This window comes from Raphanus sativus, chromosome 5 (genome assembly GCF_000801105.2).
Source record: "Raphanus sativus cultivar WK10039 chromosome 5, ASM80110v3, whole genome shotgun sequence".
NCBI classification, from domain to species: domain Eukaryota; kingdom Viridiplantae; phylum Streptophyta; class Magnoliopsida; order Brassicales; family Brassicaceae; genus Raphanus; species Raphanus sativus.
In genome coordinates, this window is record NC_079515.1 from 8,974,146 (window position 1) to 8,993,697 (window position 19,552).

At 35.3% G+C, this 19,552-nt stretch overlaps 2 protein-coding genes across 2 annotated transcripts; both read right to left on the reverse strand.

The window, feature by feature from the left end:
• Positions 1 to 5,613: 5,613 nt before the first annotated feature.
• LOC130512854 (uncharacterized) lies at positions 5,614 to 8,128 on the reverse strand. The gene is made up of 2 exons (XM_057011278.1): positions 6,445 to 8,128; positions 5,614 to 6,374 (listed from the first exon to the last, which is right to left on the reverse strand). The coding sequence occupies exons 1-2, from the start codon at positions 8,120 to 8,122 to the stop codon at positions 6,355 to 6,357; spliced, it is 1,698 nt and encodes a 565-aa protein (XP_056867258.1). The 5' UTR covers positions 8,123 to 8,128; the 3' UTR covers positions 5,614 to 6,354.
• Positions 8,129 to 10,487: 2,359 nt separating this feature from the next.
• On the reverse strand, positions 10,488 to 13,607 carry LOC130494826 (uncharacterized). The gene is made up of 3 exons (XM_056985629.1): positions 13,263 to 13,607; positions 10,751 to 13,202; positions 10,488 to 10,630 (listed from the first exon to the last, which is right to left on the reverse strand). The coding sequence occupies exons 1-3, from the start codon at positions 13,605 to 13,607 to the stop codon at positions 10,488 to 10,490; spliced, it is 2,940 nt and encodes a 979-aa protein (XP_056841609.1).
• Positions 13,608 to 19,552: the final 5,945 nt, after the last annotated feature.

The window sequence follows — 19,552 nt, forward strand, 5'->3', positions numbered from 1 at the left end:
TAGACCACCACGCACAACTCTCTACATGTCTTTCATGAAATGTTAGGTAAATTTATATCCACTAATATGTATTAATAGTTAGCATTTCCTTTAAAATCAAACCATCTAGTTTAAAGAACTTTGCATCTATGCCAACTACTTGGCAAAGAGTTATTTTTGTTTAGTCAACTTCAATTCATTCAGGGAATGAAACGGAATCTAAAAAGTTTAAAATAGTGTTCCATCTATCATAAATCAAGTGGAGTTTCCAGCATCACGTTTAAAATTATTTAACTTTGTCAGAAGATTAATTAAATAAAACAGTTAACCACAACTAACTTTTATTTTGTAAGGATCAAAACAAGTAACCAATTGACTTTACGGAGGCAGGAAGTTGACACGGAATTTGACTTATTAGATCTAAACGAGTGACGGATAGACTAGACCAAGAAACGCGTCACCGTCACGGTCAGTCACAATCAGAGTCACAGACCATTGAAGATATTTTTATCTTCAGTATCTGCCGTTTGGCTATGTTCTTCACCCTTATATTTTTCCCGGTTACATCGAGTCCACGAGTGGGCTCCACGTGGCGTGCGAGCGTGCTTTGGTATATGGACCCCACTTGTTCCGTCTGGGAGTCAGAGCCCGAGTGTGACACTTCTCTTCTTCTTTTGTTCGGCATCTTTGTCTTAATCTTAATTAATAAAAGAGTAACTATATTCTCTTTATGGCTAAAACCAATTAGTACTATATGAAAATATTTTATTTTAATATTTTTCTAAATAAATATTATTCTATTTGAACATTAATTAAAATAGTTGATAATAAATTATATTTCAAGAATCATTTTTGTATTAGCTTTTGAAAAAATATATTGTAAAAAGTCTAAAACAATTTAACCAAGTTGTCTTTGCCTAGTGGTAAAGGGGTTCCGGCTGGAGCTTCCACCCTGGGTTCGATTCCACTTGGCCACCGGGGCTAGCGTTAAATCGCAAGAATACGTGGATTGCCGTCGGCTTCAGGGGGATTAGTCTTGGGCTTAGAAAGCCTTTGGATCACCCCCTGGTTAAACAAAAAAAAAAAAAGTCTAAAACAATTTATGTATTAAAAGTTAAAACGGATTATAAGATTAATATCCAAATTAATATCCTTGTTTTTTCAGCAGTCGTCTCTTTAATCATTTCCTTTTGCCTAACGTTGCACATTCTCTCATTAATTCTCGACGAGCCCGACAAAGAACAAAGTCACATAGATGTTGAATTCTTTTTTTTTTTTTGAAAAAGGGCTTTAGATGTTGAATTCTGCTGAAACTTGTTTAGCAAAAAAAAATTCTGCTTAAACTTTTGCATTAGTTTTTGGATTATAGTGAGACAGTGTCTAATATTATCACCATACCTCACATACTTTCTTTAACAGCCGCTAAAAGTTAGTTTGCAATTTGCATGATCCTGTTCTTTTCTAAAAAACATCATTCTTTAGAAAAACAATTCAGTTACCTTTATATGTTTTACACTAGATTAGTTCGGTCACTAGTGTCCATATTGCCTGGTTTGTTCATTGAAGTATTTGAATAACTATTTGCAACACGAGTTAACAACTTTATATACACATCACCAGTTAGTCTATTTGCATTTTCTTATTGAAGTGTTAACTTCTCATTCTTTAAGATAGCACTATGTTGAAAATAATTTACTTACTAACATTGAAGTAGACTACTAATTACTTATTACAGTATGATTGTCGTGTAGAAAAAAGTAGAGCTCCACGGTTGTATGCCATTTACCAGGTGATTTATTAATTTGAATTCCCCTTACAAGAAAAATATGGTTCAAGTGGCATTTTACCCCAATTTTTTTCATCATTAGTGGGTTTGGATTTCCACTTAGTTTTAACTGTTTACTAGATTTTGACCCGCCCTTAAAAAGGGCGAGTATATTTTTGTTGGAAAAATTATTTTACGTAATAAAAATTATAATTTTTGATAAATTATATATTTTAACTTTTTATAAAATTTATTACTTATATGAATTATTTTTGTTATTTCAAATATGACTAAATTTTTGAAGACTCTAAATAATTCTAATCCATAATATGATTTTATTTATTTAACCTGAAGTTAAACTTATTTTACACTTATTTTTATTAAATTTAAATAAAATATTTTATATCTCCAACACTCTCTCTATTGAAAATTCATTTGTGCGTTTCAAAATATTTTTTATAATTTTATTAAAATTACTTTATGTGATTTAGTTTTTATTTTTAATGAAACTATTCTTTAAGGAGTTGAGCACTTATCAAAACTATATCGTTTTCCGTAAAACCCATTTTACTCTTCGTTATATGTTTGCCACATTACTTACAAATAAAAAATAAATCACAAATCGACTATAGATATAAGATTGTCTCCAATAGTTTACTCTATTTTTTCATTCACAAAATAATAACTCTATAATATAGTTAAATTATATTCCAATGTAATTTATTTTAAAGTGAAAAATAGAGTGATTAACAAAAAATAAATATATTACTTTTTATAAAACAGACCTATTTTTATTTTATTATAGAGTAGAAAATAGAGTTTTATTAGAGTATTTTTACTTCAAACTCTATTTAGAGGAAAAAAATAGAATGGAGCTTAAGAAAATGATATATGTAGAAGTCAAGTGAAATGTAATGGTTATATTCTATAGAACACAGACCACATTGTGGTGGTCTAGTGATTTCTATTGAACGAAGAGTCGCTATATTAGTCTAGGCTAGGAATCAATTTTCTTCTAGTGCGAAATTCCTAATTCCTCATATGACCACACGGATATTGACCAATTGCTTATGAGCAATTTGAATATCCGGCTAAAGGATCTATTTATGGACTGCATCACCCCTTGGATTCAACCAGGTTAAAAATTTAGTTTTAAAAAATAGTACTTGGATTAATAATGCTTTACTAGTTTGATATAGTGTCTATTACACGACTAGATATCAACACATCTTGATGCCCACATACTAATTTGCTTATTAATATCCAATTGCATCATTTACAACATTGTTCTCTATGCTTTGACTACTGCACCATTAAACTAGTGTTGCTACTAGGAGTGGGCACAGAGCGGATATCGAGAATTTTAAGGATATCCGTGATCCGATTTTTCCAGTACGAAAAATCGGTTTTTTTGTTCGATTCGATTAGTAATCTTCCGGATATTTGGTGTTACGTATATCCGGAAAAATCCGTATATTTTACCGGATATCCGATTCGATCCGTCGATCCGCTAAAAAATAATAATATTTCATTAAAAATTATTTAAAAACTACATACTTTAAAAAAAATTAATGACCAAAAAATTAGTGAATAAAATAACTAAAATCCAATATATATATATATATATGTACATTACGGATCAGATTGAATATTCGTTTTTTTAAATGAGTATTTGCGATTTGCTCTTTATTTGACGGTTGTTGAATTTTAGTATTTGATTATACAGTATTCGTAAAGTTACTGATATTCAAATTTTTCGGATTGAATTAAAACGAATGATCAAATCAAAATTTACAGATATTTTGCGCACCCCTAGTTGCTACTGGCTTAAGAAGAACAGCAAGTGGAATAAACTAAAATTGGTGTTTCCTAATTGTGCTTATATTGATTATGTCTTCCATAAATTACTATTACGTGCTAGACTGTGTCATACATGCTAATCGGTTTATATTGTTTCTTTTACTATCCAAACATCGTACGTAGCATATCCTATATATTGTATACGCATTTTAATTTGTAGTTTATTCAGGCAACGCAGGATCATTCGTCTATACATATATTTTGAGGGAAATTTTTCTATACTGGATGTAGACTGAGGTAGAGAGAAAACGTCAGAATGCCGTAAGCATGCGATGTAGTGTGATGTAGAAAGACAAAAAAAAAACAGAAAAGAAAAGAAACACACACATGGAAGAAGATGAACATGTAAATTGTTCGGTGAGGGTTTGAGAAAGCAAAGAAAAAGATGAGAGAAAGAGACTGTCGCTGAGACAAACCCACACTGCCACTCTCATGGCCTTCCATCATCCCATCATCGACTACTTCTATTTCCTTAACTTTTTGTTTTTGGACCGTTGAATTTTATAGTCTCCTACTCTTTTAAGATGGAAATCAAATCAGATTTTCAATTACTAAGAGTAAAACTACATACTCGATGATGATCAGAGTAACGTGTAACATACACAAATAAAAATGTGTTTCTAATGCGAAATGATGTTTCTATCTTTCAAAAGAAAAATTTTAGTACTAAATCATGCATTTTTAGTGTAAAAAAGTGGTTTTATCTTTTTACCAGAAATCCAAATAATATAAATAGTTATTTTCAACGATAATTGAACACCGGTGACAGAATGTTTACTAAACACTTCTTTACCACTGAACTAACACATCGTCTTCAATGATTTGTCTTATTTTTCATTTATAAATATAGTAATTTTATAATAAAGTTGTGATATACTCTACTGATATTCTATTTTAGAGCATATAAAATAGAGTAATGAACCAAAAATACGATTTATTTTATATATATAGTAAACTCTTTTTTTACTATGTTATAGAATAAAAAATGTAGTATTTTGGAACATTTTTACTTTAAACTCTATTTTAAAATAAAAAACAGAGCGATGTTGGCAATGACATAATAGCTTGTTATGATAAGATGTATTTTATATATGATAAACGAAAAATTACATCTGTCCAAAAAAAAAACGAAAAATTACATCTACATATGAAAAACTCAAAACTATCAAATATTTCGTTTACAAAACTTTTTAACGATAAATATATCATTATATGAATTTGTGTTCCAATCCTTATCCCCACGATCTCTATCTTGTTGGCATAAATTAACATTCTAAGAACGGTTCATCAGTTCATGCATGTTTTCATATTAGAATACGTTAGATGTTGGCAAAAAACAAGAATACAGTAGATAATTTCGTAAAATTAAAAAGTCAAGGGTAACAAGGTAAAAGTGAAGGTAGATTTTTATATAGTCCAAAACAATCATCATTATTACTCCATCGACCAAAGGATATAATTGATTAGATCTCGACCGTCATAATTTTATAAGTTTGTAAAATATTTGTGTACACACACACTAATGCTCTCGACTATTCTTGTCGCCTCGGTTTGACGTTTATCTTACAATTCTTCTTTTAAGTCAACCTCTGAGTGATTTAATCGTTTACACGTTCTGTGTTTTGCTTTAGTATTTTATTGTTTTGACTTCTGTTTATCCTTTAATTGTAGATATATATATATATATCAATATACGGATTATCAGTCAAAATCTATTGGCTCTTGGCTTTACCATATTATAAAGAAATATTAAATTCAATGAGATGCATGGTGCAAATAAATTAGACATATTGTGATGTATTATTCCAAGTAAACATTAGATACGCATAACACCTGCATGTTAATGTAAGACAAACAAGCTATGCTATGTAGAACACACAGTAGTACAGGGTTATTCAAATCCAAGAAATACGACTATCTTTATTCTTTTAAAAGCTCTTACAACTTCTTATTAAAAGCAATAATTCAAACAAGCTCAAGACAAACCTCGACTTGTTTGTTAGTCAACTCGTTCAGAGATCTAAGACAGACTCTGAACCACCTAAGCTCTTAACCCCTAGATGCTTTGCTTCTCCTTCTTAGGACGTACAAAAACTCTCTATTGCTAAAAGCTCTCCCTGTGTGTTGAACCTTAACACAGTGCCACGGCTTCCTTATATATCTTTGAGGAAGCCCTAGATCTAATCTAACTACCCAATGGAAACTTTCCATTTCTTTTACTTCAGCGAATAAGCCAATCTTCCTTTTTCTCTTTAGATCGATTGCTTCTTCTTCAAGTCTTCCTTTAATGTCCCTCTTCATTAAATCTTCTTTTAATGCATCGGTCTTGATACATGCTTCTCACGAACCGCCTCTCTGATGTAGTAGTTCATGTCACACTTCATGAACTACTTCAATTCTGCTACAGCATCGTCTTCCCATACACCTTCAATCTCCCCCTTTTTAATTCGTCGTCTCACAAGTACCTGAGATAGAAGACAAGAACAAACCACACACAACAACACAAGTATATATGTCTAAATGTTAATTCAACCAACTCAAGATAATTAAGAACATACTTATATTATCCTAAAAAACGGGTTCAAGCAAATTAGTACATAATATCAAAAGATAGCATATGCAAATGCTCCCCCATAATCTTAGCCAGTCTGAAAACATGGATAACAAGGAATTGCAACAAGTGGTGCAATTGAAATAACATAGACATAAAAACAAATAACACAGCTCCCCCACAATCTTGGTCTTCCTTCTTAGTCTTCTTCTTCTCCCCCTGCTTGTGAGCACACGGATTAAAAACACCAAGTAAAATAAATCACATATTCATAGAGAGAAATACTAACCTGCTACAGCGCTCTGAAGATCCTGAACTATCTCAGCTAGCGCCTGAAGAGCTCGTGTTGTGTCCTGTAAGGCCACTTGCAAATCAACACGGTTAAGTGGTCCTTGAGGAATGGCAACTGATCCAAGCTCATAGACAGATACGCGTCGTGGTGCAGTCCTGGAACTTGGTGTAGCAGTTCGTGGAGCAGGGCTCGGAGCAGGAGATGACTGACGTGTTGTCCTGGTAGAGCTTCTCTTTGGTTCACTTCTAGATGGTGCCTTTCCTTTAGCTAGTCTCTGCTCATAGATCTCACCCACGCGTTTATCCTTCTTGTAAGGAACCGGACGTTGAAGCTTGTCACTGGGATAAGATGGAACTGCATGCTGGCTTTGGAGAAGTGCCATGATCAAGCGAGGGAAGATCAACCAACGTGCATCATTGACCTGAGTCACTCCAAGATTGAGAATCTGTCTGAACATCATCTTACCCAAATCAGCACGAACTCCATGAGCCATCTTGTAGATTAGCCTTGCCCTCTCAAGTGAGACATACGTCTTGTGAGTAGAGGGAATCCAGTTGTAGGCAGCTATGATCATCAAAGCACCGTAGCATGATGTAAGATCCGCTGTAGTGAGACCTTCCCATTCTGTCCTCGTATCTCCAGTGATGAATGAAGCCAACTCGGTTACTGAGACTTCATCCAAAGTTGCATCTTCCTCCACTTCATCCTCAGAAAGTGGTTCCCAATCTATGGTATTGTTGATGAGCGCCGGTGAGAACTTGTACGTTTGTCCCCTCACAGAGACACTTACTTCATCAACATCTGCTTCAGCTTTGGTACTCGGCAGACCTGCATAGAACTCAGCTACAACTTGCTCAACATACACAGCAAGATTCGAGACAGTTGATTCCATATACCCCTTTTTAATAACCGCCAAGTACCCCCACTGATCAGCCTCCTTCAAATCTACCGAACGCTCAGCAAGTACCTTACGCTTAAGGAACTGATCATACCTTTTCTTGATGAGAGAAGGCATTGGTTCAGCACTTTTGTCACCAGACTTTCTCGATCTCAACCGGGGTGAGGCTTCTGCTTCCTTAGCCAAATATGGAGACTTGGCTGCATCTCCTGGTGTGAGAAAGTGAGATTGAGTTGGTGTACTAGACTCCCCTGTCTTCCTCTGTTTTGCAGAACGCAACCCTAATCGCTGCAGCACTCGTTTCTTTCTCACTTCCTTCTGTGAAGCTTCATCATCTTTGGGTTCATCATCACCCGCCTTGCCGGATTCAACATCAGCTCCACTCTGTTCCTTCTCATCTTCAACGACCACCATCTGTAAAGCAGACTCATCCTTCTCTTCCGTCGATTTATCAGTGACGGGGACATCTTGAATGTCAGCATTAGAGGATCCGATTAGCGGTTGCAGATCTGCTTCAGGCACTTTCGCAGATGGTTCTTCCCCAAGACCCGGAGTTCTTTCATCGCTATCTTCTGAAGCAGCTTTCTCATTCGCGGTGTTGAACGAGTCAAGCTCCTCAGTCACCTCAGGAAGTACATCAGAAACAGGCATATCGTTTCTCGGTGGAGGCGATTCAGGTTCGCCATCAGAAAGTGACCTCCGACTTCCTTCAGCCTCTGCATGCTTCTCTTCCTTGGATGATTCGGCTTGTTGAGCTGATTTCTTTGCTTTCACCATGATAGATGTCAGTTTCTGTGTGAAAATTGTGTGAGAGATGAAGAGAGGCTGCGAGATTGAGCTTCTTAAGCACGATGGAGATTTTCTAGGGCTTGTTCCCCACTACTTCCCTTAACGGAATAAAACTGAATCAACTTTTCTGATATTGCAGATCTGGTCCCTGACTTTTTATCCTCTCCTTTGTATTCCTACAACATTTAATTTCTCTCATCCAAACACATAGACATTAGGCACATTCGTGAATTATTAATGTATCATCAGACTTTCAAGATAGTAATAAAACACGAGTCACAACTCACAATTGGCTGAGTCAAAGTTAATATAAAGCATTAGATTAGTTCAGTTCAGTTACCATGTGAAGTGCTTCATGAGTTGCCTCAATGCTTGATTCAAGCTGCACATATAACTCTTCCTAGATCTTATATTCTGGTGCAGCCGATTGTCTTTTTATGGCTAGCTTTCACATTGATATGCCTTTATCAATGCTGCCGGTTTTCATTCTTTATTCTCGCGCTGTGAAACCCCTGTTGTTTCCCATCATGAATCTATCAATCAAATTTTTATTTTCTGAGCATCTTTCTGTAACATTTCTGGCTCTTTTTATTGAGAGGGGGGGGGCCACAGATTGACGTGAAACCTGTACCATTACAACACTGACGGCATATCAAGCAGCTCTTTTCCACAGCGTTTTCGGTTCCAAAACCAATCTGAATTATATGTACATCCCGAACCAGCACCTGCACTACTCTCTGCACAACTTGACTCAACAATCAAGGTTACACACACCAATTGCATTTCTTAGTGTGATAAATCGATTAAATTCAAGAGATTTAGTGAATATATCAGCCAACTGCAAATCAGTAACTACATGTTCGATTACTACCTGATTGTCTTCAACTAATTCTCTGATGAAGTGGTGCCTTATGTCAATGTGCTTCGTCCTTGAATGTTGGACCGGATTCCTCGAGATATCAATTGCACTTTTGTTGTCACAATACACAAGAAAGGGACCCGATTGCATTCCATAATCAGCTGACATCTGCTTCATCCAGATAAGTTGTGAGCAACAGCTACCCATGGCAATGTATTCTGCTTCCGCCGTAGAAAGTGATACAGAGTTCTGCTTCTTGCTCAGCCACGAGATAATATTGTTTCCAAGAAAGAAACATCCTCCACTGGTACTTTTTCTATCATCAGCACATCCTGCCCAATCAGCATCACAGTATCCCACCAAGTTGTTGTTGGAATTCTTTGAGTAATACACGCCCAAGCTCTCTGTTCCTTTGACGTACTTGATAATCCTCTTTACTGCATTCAGGTGTGACACTTTAGGCTTGGCTTGATACCGTGCACACACACCAACACTGAATGACAGATCTGGTCGACTCGCTGTCAAGTACAACAGACTACCAATCATCCCTCGATAGAGCTTGACATCCACATCTTCTCCTGCTTCATCTCGTGAAAGCTTCAGTGATGTACTCATAGGTGTTCTAAAAACTTTGGAGTTCTCCATACCAAATCGCTTTACCAAACTGTTAGCGTATGCACTCTGAGAGATGAAAACACCTTTCTCTGACTGGAACACTTGAAGTCCAAGAAAGTACTTCAGTTCGCCACACATGCTCATCTCAAACTCTTGAGTCATATTCTGAACAAACTCATCAACCAGCTTCTGTGACGTTCCTCCAAAAATAATATCATCCACATAGATTTGAACGATGATTATATCTTTTTCAACCTCGTTGAAGAATAATGTCTTGTCTATGCTCCCTCTAATGTACTCCGCTTCAAGCAGAAACCTTGTGAGTCGTTCATACCAGGCACGCGGTGCTTGCTTCAAACCATATAGTGCCTTCTTCAGTCGATACACGTAGTCATGATGTATTGAGTCCTCAAATCCCTTTGGCTGTTCAACATAAACTTCCTCCTGAAGTACTCCGTTGAGGAAAGCACTTTTCACATCCATTTGATGCACTGTGAAGTTCAGAATGCACGCCATTCCCAGAAACAGTCGAATAGATTCCAATCTTGCAACTGGAGCAAAGGTTTCTTCAAAGTCTACTCCTTCAATCTGTGAGTATCCTTGAGCTACAAGCCTTGCCTTGTTACGAACTACTTCTCCATGCTCATCAGTCTTATTCTTGAAGATCCATTTAGTGCCAACTACATTTACTCCTTCAGGTCTAGCAACAAGTTCCCACACATCGTTCCTGGTGAACTGCTCAAGTTCTTCCTCCATTGCGACAATCCAATATTCATCACGTAGTGCTTCAGTGTGTGTCTTAGGTTCTATTGATGAGACGAAACATGCGAACTGCACCATTTCTTTAAAATTGATCACCTTTCCACGCGTTTTTCGTCCTTATTCAATCCCTCCAATCACATCAGACTTCGAATGATTGCGATGAACTTGCTGAATCACTGGTTGAGGTATTGTCTCTGTGGTAGGACCTTCCTCAATGACTTCAGTAGCAGCTACAGATGTTCCACCTTCTTCCTCTTCATCTGATCCCAAGTCATCACCTACAACCACAGACAAATCATCAAATACAACATTCACTGATTCTTTAATTGATTCTGTTCGCTTGTTGTAGACTCGGTATGCTGAGCTAGACTGTGCATAACCCAGAAAGAATCCTTCATCACTTCTTGAGTCAAACTTCCCAAGGTAGTCCTTGTCATTCAGTATGTAGCACCTGCATCCAAAGACATGAAAGTAACTAAGATTAGGAGTTTTTCCTGTCCACATCTCATATGGTGTCTTTGTTGTCCCTTTTCTGACATACACACGGTTGATTGTGTAACACGCTGTGCTAAGTGCTTCAGCCCAGAACCTCTTGGCTATCTTGTTACCATGAAGCATTGCTCTTCCCATTTCCTGTAGAGTTCTATTCTTTCGTTCAACTACTCCATTCTGCTGAGGTGTCCATGGTGCTGCAAACTGATGAGCTATTCCTCTTGATTCAAGAAAGGTAGTCATGGCGTCATTCTCGAATTCTCCTCCATGATCACTGCGTATCTTCTTGATTCCTCCCTTTTCATTTATGAGTTGAAGTGCCCAGATTTTGAAACTTTCAGACACTTCTGACTTTTCCCTGAGAAAACGAACCCAGGTAAATCTGGTGTAGTCATCCACTAGTACAAACACATACTTCTTTCCTCCAATACTCTCGGTTTGCATAGGACCCATGAGATCCATGTGAACTAGATCCAATGGTGCCTTTGCCTGAACATCCGGTACCTTTTTGTGTTGTATCTTGACTTGCTTTCCCTCATTGCATGCACCACACACAATCTTGTCATCAATCTTGAGTTTGGGTACTCCTCGAACCAAGTCGTTGCATACAAGATTCGTTAGATTCCTGAAGTTCATATGTCCCAAACGTCTATGCCATAGATCAATATTCCCTTGAGCTGACAAGCACTTAACCTTCTTTTCCCACATGTAACAATTATTGCCAGATCTCACGCCTTGTAGCACTGTTACACCATGTTGATTTATTGCACGGCAATCAATTGCCGAGAAGCACACTGTGAGTCCGTCATCACACAGTTGACTCACGCTGATCAAGTTAGCCTTCAATCCTTTGACAAAGTAGACATTCACCAATTTAGGTACTTCTGAGTTACACGTTGTACCTTTGCCTTGAATGACACCACAGCCTCCATCTCCAAAAGTTACCTTTCCTCCTTTTACTTTTGACACTTTGTCTAGATACTCAATGTTTCCCGTCATGTGTCTTGAACACCCACTGTCGAAGTACCATGGTTCCTCGGATTCAGGATCGCTCGCCACTCGTGCCATGTTACATCGAACGGTACTTCTTGGTTCAGTCACTATCTTAGGGTACAAGTCATTTTTCTTCATCCAGCCTCGAGAAGTCTTGCCTATTCTCCAAAACTTGTGTTGTTTCCATACCTGTTTGACCCGTTCCAGATACTTGTAGCAATACCTCTTGTAATGACCAAACTTTCCACAGAAGAAACATCCACTCATCTGAGCTGGAGTAGTTTGTGTCTTGGTTTCTTCAGCATGCGCAAAACCTCCAGATACAAAGCGCGTTGTACCTGTTGAACTACTCTGTCTTCCAGAGTAACCAAGTCCCATCGATGAGCTTTCAGTTCTTCCACAGCTCAGAATCTTGTCAAGTTGCTTGGTTCCCGTGAGCATCTTAATCTTCCGATATTGCTGATCCAATTCAGCTTGAAGATCTGCTGCTTTCTTTCTCTCAGTAAGTAACTCTTCTCTGAGCTCGTCCGCTTGCTTGGACAAAACCAATTTTTCTTTGATTAGATTCACACTTTCCTTGGCCAACTCAGCTTCCCTGTCGAGGTTATCTTTCAACACTTGTACTTCAACTTCCAGTCTTGCCTTCTCTTTAGCCAATGCCAAATTCTCCGTTCCCAGCTTCACTAGCGTCTCTCGAACTTCCTTGTAGCTTTCATCTAAGTCATTTTCTTGCTCAACATCACTCTCAGATCCTGACTCACATTCCACGATTCCTAGAAATGCCACAAAGTTGTTCACTTCCTCTTCACTCTCGCTGTCGGACTCGCTGTCATTGATTCCTATCATGGACTTTTCCGGCTTTCTCCTACCATCCGACTCACATTCAGCTTGAGTGTGTCCATATCCTTTGCAGTTATGGCACTGAATCTCTCTTCTTTTCACTGTGGGACACTCAGTTCGAAAGTGACCATACCCCTTGCATTCATAGCACTTAGCATCATTCTTCCTGTAGTTCTTCTCTGGCTCGGACGTCTTCCTACCTTGGCCAAACTTCTTCTGCCCATTCTCCACTTTTCGTAGAGCTCTATCAAACCTTCTGACCAGAAGACTCACAGGATCATTATCATCCATATGCTCCTTTTCAACTGATGCAAGAGCAATTCCTTTTTCCTTCATCCCACCAGACACACCAGCCACTTCCATCTCATGAGCTTGTAACATTCCAACCACTTCATCAAATGTCATCTCGTCAGTGTTACAGGAGACGGTCATAGCTGCTTTGTATGCCATGAACTTAGACGGCAAGCACCTCAGGAACTTCTTCACAAGTTTCTTCTCTTTGTATTTCTTCCCAAGTGTAAGTGCTTCTTGTGCCAGTGAGCTAATCTTTGAACTGAAATCTCCAACAGATTCATTCTCTTCCATCTTTAGCTCTTCAAATCTTGTTGCAAGCATATCCTTTCTAGAACTCTGAACCTTTGAGGTTCCTTCAAAGTGCTTCTGCAGAATATCCCATGCATCCTTTGCTGCCTCGCATCCTTGAATTAGTTCAAATTGCTTCCTTGCTACACTGCAATGTATGACAGTTAGTGCACGAGCATTGAACTTAGCCATCTTGTTCTCATCATCAGTCCAGAGCTCCTCCAGTTTTGGAACATCTGTCCCATCCTCGGCTCTTGCAACAGGTGATTTCCAACCCGATTCCACAGCCTTCCATGCCAATGGGTCAATGCCCTTGATTGTAGCCTTCATGCGCGCCTTCCAGAATCCATAGTTTCATACTTCAAGGATCACCTTGGAACTTATCACCAACTCGCGATAGCTATCCATCTTACTCCGCAGGATCTACCTGTTTAAATAAACAAAGTACAGATACCCGCTCTGATACCAATTGTTAATGTAAGACAAACAAGCTATGCTATGTAGAACACACAGTAGTACAGGGTTATTCAAATCCAAGAAATACGACTATCTTTATTCTTTTAAAAGCTCTTACAACTTCTTATTAAAAGCAATAATTCAAACAAGCTCAAGACAAACCTCGACTTGTTTGCTAGTCAACTCGTTCAGAGATCTAAGACAGACTCTGAACCACCTAAGCTCTTAACCCCTAGATGCTTTGCTTCTCCTTCTTAGGACGTACAAAAACTCTCTATTGCTAAAAGCTCTCCCTGTGTGTTGAACCTTAACACAGTGCCACGGCTTCCTTATATATCTTTGAGGAAGCCCTAGATCTAATCTAACTACCCAATGGAAACTTTCCATTTCTTTTACTTCAGCGAATAAGCCAATCTTCCTTTTTCTCTTTAGATCGATTGCTTCTTCTTCAAGTCTTCCTTTAATGTCCCTCTTCATTAAATCTTCTTTTAATGCATCGGTCTTGATACATGCTTCTCACGAACCGCCTCTCTGATGTAGTAGTTCATGTCACACTTCATGAACTACTTCAATTCTGCTACAGCATCGTCTTCCCATACACCTTCGCTGCAATGACTGGTCTTCATATTCCACTATATACGCACATTTAGACAAAAAGGTCTTATAGTTAAATTTTTTTTTAATCAAACTGAAACGAGATTAGTAAAAATGGTATAGGTGGGTAGAGATTTCGACACAAAGAAACAAAGTCGTACCATTCATATTGACGTCAACGGTTATATGCAATCGTTAATTACTAAATCAGTGAAAACCTCACATCTTTGCTTTCACCAATTTCAGTTTCTCTTCTCCATGATTTTGCAATATATTAATATATATACACATATGCCATACTTAGTTAGCCATACATCGACCTCTTTTATAAAAAAAAAAAAAATCTTATATAGGTCTATTAAAAAGAAGTAAAAGACAAAATAACAGAATTGAAAATGAAGAAACGAAATTCAAACCATTTAGAATTAGTGTCGAAGTTAAGCACTGAGAGTCAAATTCGAAATTCACTATAGAGTGGAAATAAAACTCAGTTAAACCAGCATGAAATATATTGACTAAAACAATTAAGTCAACAAAATAAATATAACTATTGGGAAATCAAATACTACTTGCGTATCACTTTAAGAGATATTTAAAGGAATTTTTTTGTTTCAAAATAGTTGATGTTCTCATTATTTTAGATATAATTTAATAACATTTGAATTTTTGACCAATTATAAAATACCTAATTTTTTTTATTAGTCGAAGTAGTTTCATTTAATGATTTTTTATACAACCAAAATAAATTATATAAAATTTTATATTTCTTTAATCTATGTGCAAAAATCTTAAAAACCATTTAGAGTAAATAAAGAAACGTCAAGCACATACTCACATGCGCACATACTGATGTGCAAAAGAGGAAGAACATGGGAGAAAAACAATTAATTCTCACGTCGTCACTTTTTTTTTTTGCCATCTATAAATTTCCATTTTCATCCATTATTTTACTAGCTGAAGTATTAAAGACATTTTAGACCATCTTAGACTATTAATTCTCACAAAATCTTTATATTTCTATCTTTTAGACTCCGAGTTTTTTTGCACTAGAAGAAATCTAATCTTTTATTATACAGTATCTACAAATATTTAATTATTGTTTTAATTATAAATATATAATTTAAATCAATTTATATCCAACCAACTATATTTTTACAGAAATGTTTAAATGCATTTTAATCAACAACAAAACTGTTTAAGATCTTTTGTTTTGATCAATGTCTAATAAGATTTTGGCTTCAAAATGTTATCTAGCAGTATTATACAATAATTTAAAAAAAAATTGCTGACACTGTTAAAGCTCACATTACATATCACAAAATTTAGTACTCCTTCTGTTTTTTAAAGATAGATGTTTTAGAAAAATAAATTGTTTCACAAAGATGTATTTTTTATGTTTCCTATACAAAAATTGCAAATTTCAATAGAATTGATTGAATTTATTGAAAGACTATTGGTTAAATTAAATGCATTGGAATTTGATAATTTCTAAAAATGATGTATAGTTAATGTGTTTTCTTAATATGTGTGAAAACACCAAAACATACATCTTTAAAAAACAGAGGGAGTATGTAATTTTGTCAGGAAATCATCTCTCAGAAATTTGTCGGTGTTTCTCGACAAATTCCTGATAAATATTTATTTCCTGATGAAATACATTTAAGAAAATGTTATTTTTCGGGAATATATCAATAAAAGTCATTCTTTACGACTTTCCGATGGATGTAGTTGATTGGGAATTACATATTTTCTTGTAATTCACTACTCATCTTCCCATCTATAATTCCTACTTGATTGTATGTTTGCTCTTAGTTAATAGTCAAACTCTCTCAAACTATATGCCTTAGCAAATTCTCGGTATTACTTTTTTTTGGTTTTAGCAACAGTCTCGGTATAACTTTCTTGGATTTTAATTTGAAAAACGATTTGTCGAAATGGCAACGGCCACCACGTATCATTATCGCTAATAAGTAGCACCATGTTACAACATAAGTTGCGATTTGAAGATTAATTAGGATGTACATACATGAAATTTAATGCATAGAAAAAAGAATAACGTTTGACTGTCATGTATTTTTCTTGTTCTTTTTCTTTGGAAAAGATGTCGTGTATATATTTTCGCTAATGCAATTTAACGAAATCGAATATACAACCGATTAACAAAACATATATATAGGTAGTAAACATATAGACGAGAAGAGTATCCATATTTTCTTAAGTCTTTTGTATATAAAAAAAAGTCTTTTGTATATGTTATCAAACTTCATTGTTGTTTCCCTGTTTTTTCACTAAGTTTGTAGCTATAATCAATTCGTATATGCAATTACTAGGATCTTTTGAATAGCCAAGAACTTTTTTTTAAGTTCTATTGAAAAAAAATCGTAGTTAGTGCATGTACGAGCATGGCCGGCTTAATTCAATAGCGGATGCCCTGGGGTAAAAAAAATTCTAGAGCCCTATGTCTAGTTAGTTTTTTTTAATATCATATTTTTAGGTTTTTAACTTAAGCATTATATGTTGGGGAATTGCAATGTATAAATATAGTAAAACGAAAAAATAACTTTATAACCATATCAACTTCATGGCTATGATATTCTTTGTATCATATGCATAATGACAAAAACTACCATTTATTCCTACTCTCACTTCCTCTTCATTCTCATAGGCGGACCCACACACAATAAAGGGGTGTCAAATGCCACAGGTTAAAATATAAAAACGTAATTTGTTAGCTGTGATTAGTAATGAAAATAGCTCAGTTGGTCACTTTGGTCATCTGTTGACACTCCTTTCTTGAGTTCGAATCTCCTCTTGTACCTATTTTCTCTCATTAATTTTAGTTAAATTTTTTATTGTTCTAAGCCCAGCGAAACTATGACCCAGATAAAATATTATGGGTCCGCCACTGTTCATTTCCACTTTCACTTCCTGTTCATTCTCACTCTCACTTCTTGTTCATTTCCACTTTCACTTTTATTGTTGTTCTCATTCTTATAAAATTATTTTTTCCAATTATATTGAATTGAATGAATATTTACAAGTTTTATGAAACTTACTTTATACGACACATAATTAGCATATCCAACAAGTGATCGTCTGATCTTTTCTTCATATAATTGTATGGATTTACTATTTTGTTATTTTCCAATATATGTGGACCAAAAAACAGCGAATCTATAGAATTATTGGAGAAGATAAACAGTACGCATTGTGTTGTACATTTTAAATTATAGTATAGTATGATATATTTCTTTTTCTTTTCTTTTGCAATTTGTATCTCATTCTCTACTTCCTGATTCTTACTCATTACTTCATCAGTTACATTGTTTTGTCCTCCAACACCGTCGCCGCTCATCATCTCTCTATATATATAAGGAAATTTTAGAGAATTTCATATATACAAAGTTTGTGGATGTGTCGAGTATTCCATACCATAATATGTATAGTATAGTCACGTAATGGATAAGAGTTTGGGTTTAGGGCTTAAGGTTTAGGATTAGGGTTTGGATTTAGAGTATATGGTTTGGGTATATGGTTTGGGTTTAGGGTCTGGGTTTAGAGTTTGGGTTTAAGGTATATGGTTTGAGTTTAGGGTTCATAGTTTTGGGTTTAGAGTTTAGGTCTAGGGTTTAGGGTTTATGGTTTGGGTATATGGTTTAGGGTTTGGGTTTAGGGTATATGGTTTGGGTTTAGAGTATATGGTTTGGGTATGGAGTTTGGGTTTAGGGTATATGGTTTGAGTTTAGGTTTAGGGTTTAGAGTTTGAGTTTGGATTTGGGTTTAGAATTTGGGTTTAGAGTTTGAGTTTGGATTTAGAGTTTGGGTTTAGGGTTTAAAATTTAGAGTTTGGATTTAGGGTTTAGAATTTAGAGTTTGGGTTTGGGTTTAAGGTTTAGAGTTTGGGTTTAGGGTTTAGAATTTGGGTTTAGAGTTTAGGATTTAAAATTTGTGTAATTGTCATAAATTTAACTTTTATAATATAGTATTGCTTGCTAATACACCTCGCAACATTTATGTATAAGTGAAATAATATTCTATGTATATGTATAGTACAACGCAATTAGAATACAACGATTTATTCTTAATTGTCACAATCTTTGGACTATAATATATGCTATATAGTATAGTATTACAAATTCAGTTTTAAAATGTCAATATCAAACGCACGCGTTTAAAAGGAGATTTTGGTCACAATTGTGTACTAATTGTCTCATCCACCGTTGCAACTGTAGAATGACTATATTCTTGAGTTTTTCTTCTCTTATGTACATCTCACAAATTCTCCCTTATATATTTCCGTTTGATTTCTTCGCTAGAAAATTCTGTAATTTTGTGCTTTAAACATATCTATATCTTCTGATAAAAAAAAAAGAGTTATTCTTGGGTTCATCCTTAGGGTGAACTTTTAGGTTCACCAACCAATAGGATTCAATTATTTTATATTTAATATCTTTTAGAAAAGGAAACAAAATATTGTTAAATTATATTATGTTTTCATATAAATACTTAAAAATAAATAAAAACATTAGTAGTTGCAAAAAAAAATTAATAAAACTCTAAACCCTAAATTCTAAACCCTAAATCCTAAACCTTTGGGTAAATCCAGAATCCTTGGGTAAACTCTAAACCGTTGGATGAATCAGAGTTTTAAATTTAAAAAAAAAAATAATAAAAACCCTAAACCCTAAATCCTAAACACTAAACCCTAAATCTTTGGGTAAATCATGAACCCTTGGATAAACTCTAAACCGTTGGATGAATCATAGTTTAAAAAAAATTAAATTTGTTTTTGCAACAACTACTGTTTTTATTTATTTTTAGATATTTATTTTAAAAACATAATATAATTTAACAAGATTTTGTTTACTTTTTTAAATATATTAAATATGAAATACTTGAATCATATTGGTTGGTGAACCTTTAGGTTTATCCTAGGGGTGAACCCAATAATAAGTCATAAAAAAACTATATCTATATCTAAGCCAAACATGCTAGTGAGAATGATCAATACTGTCAATATAACTTAATTTTGGAGCAGACTTCGGACGGTCGCACTGATCACCTTCCTTCGTGTAACGACTTTGTGTACGAGAAAATTGTTTATTTACTAGATTCTGACCCGCCCTTAAAAGGGCTGGTATATTTTTTGTTTTAATTTAATTCTCATATTTGTGTTTTTTTTTGTGCTTATATATATGATTTTCTTTATAATAAATCTTTATCAA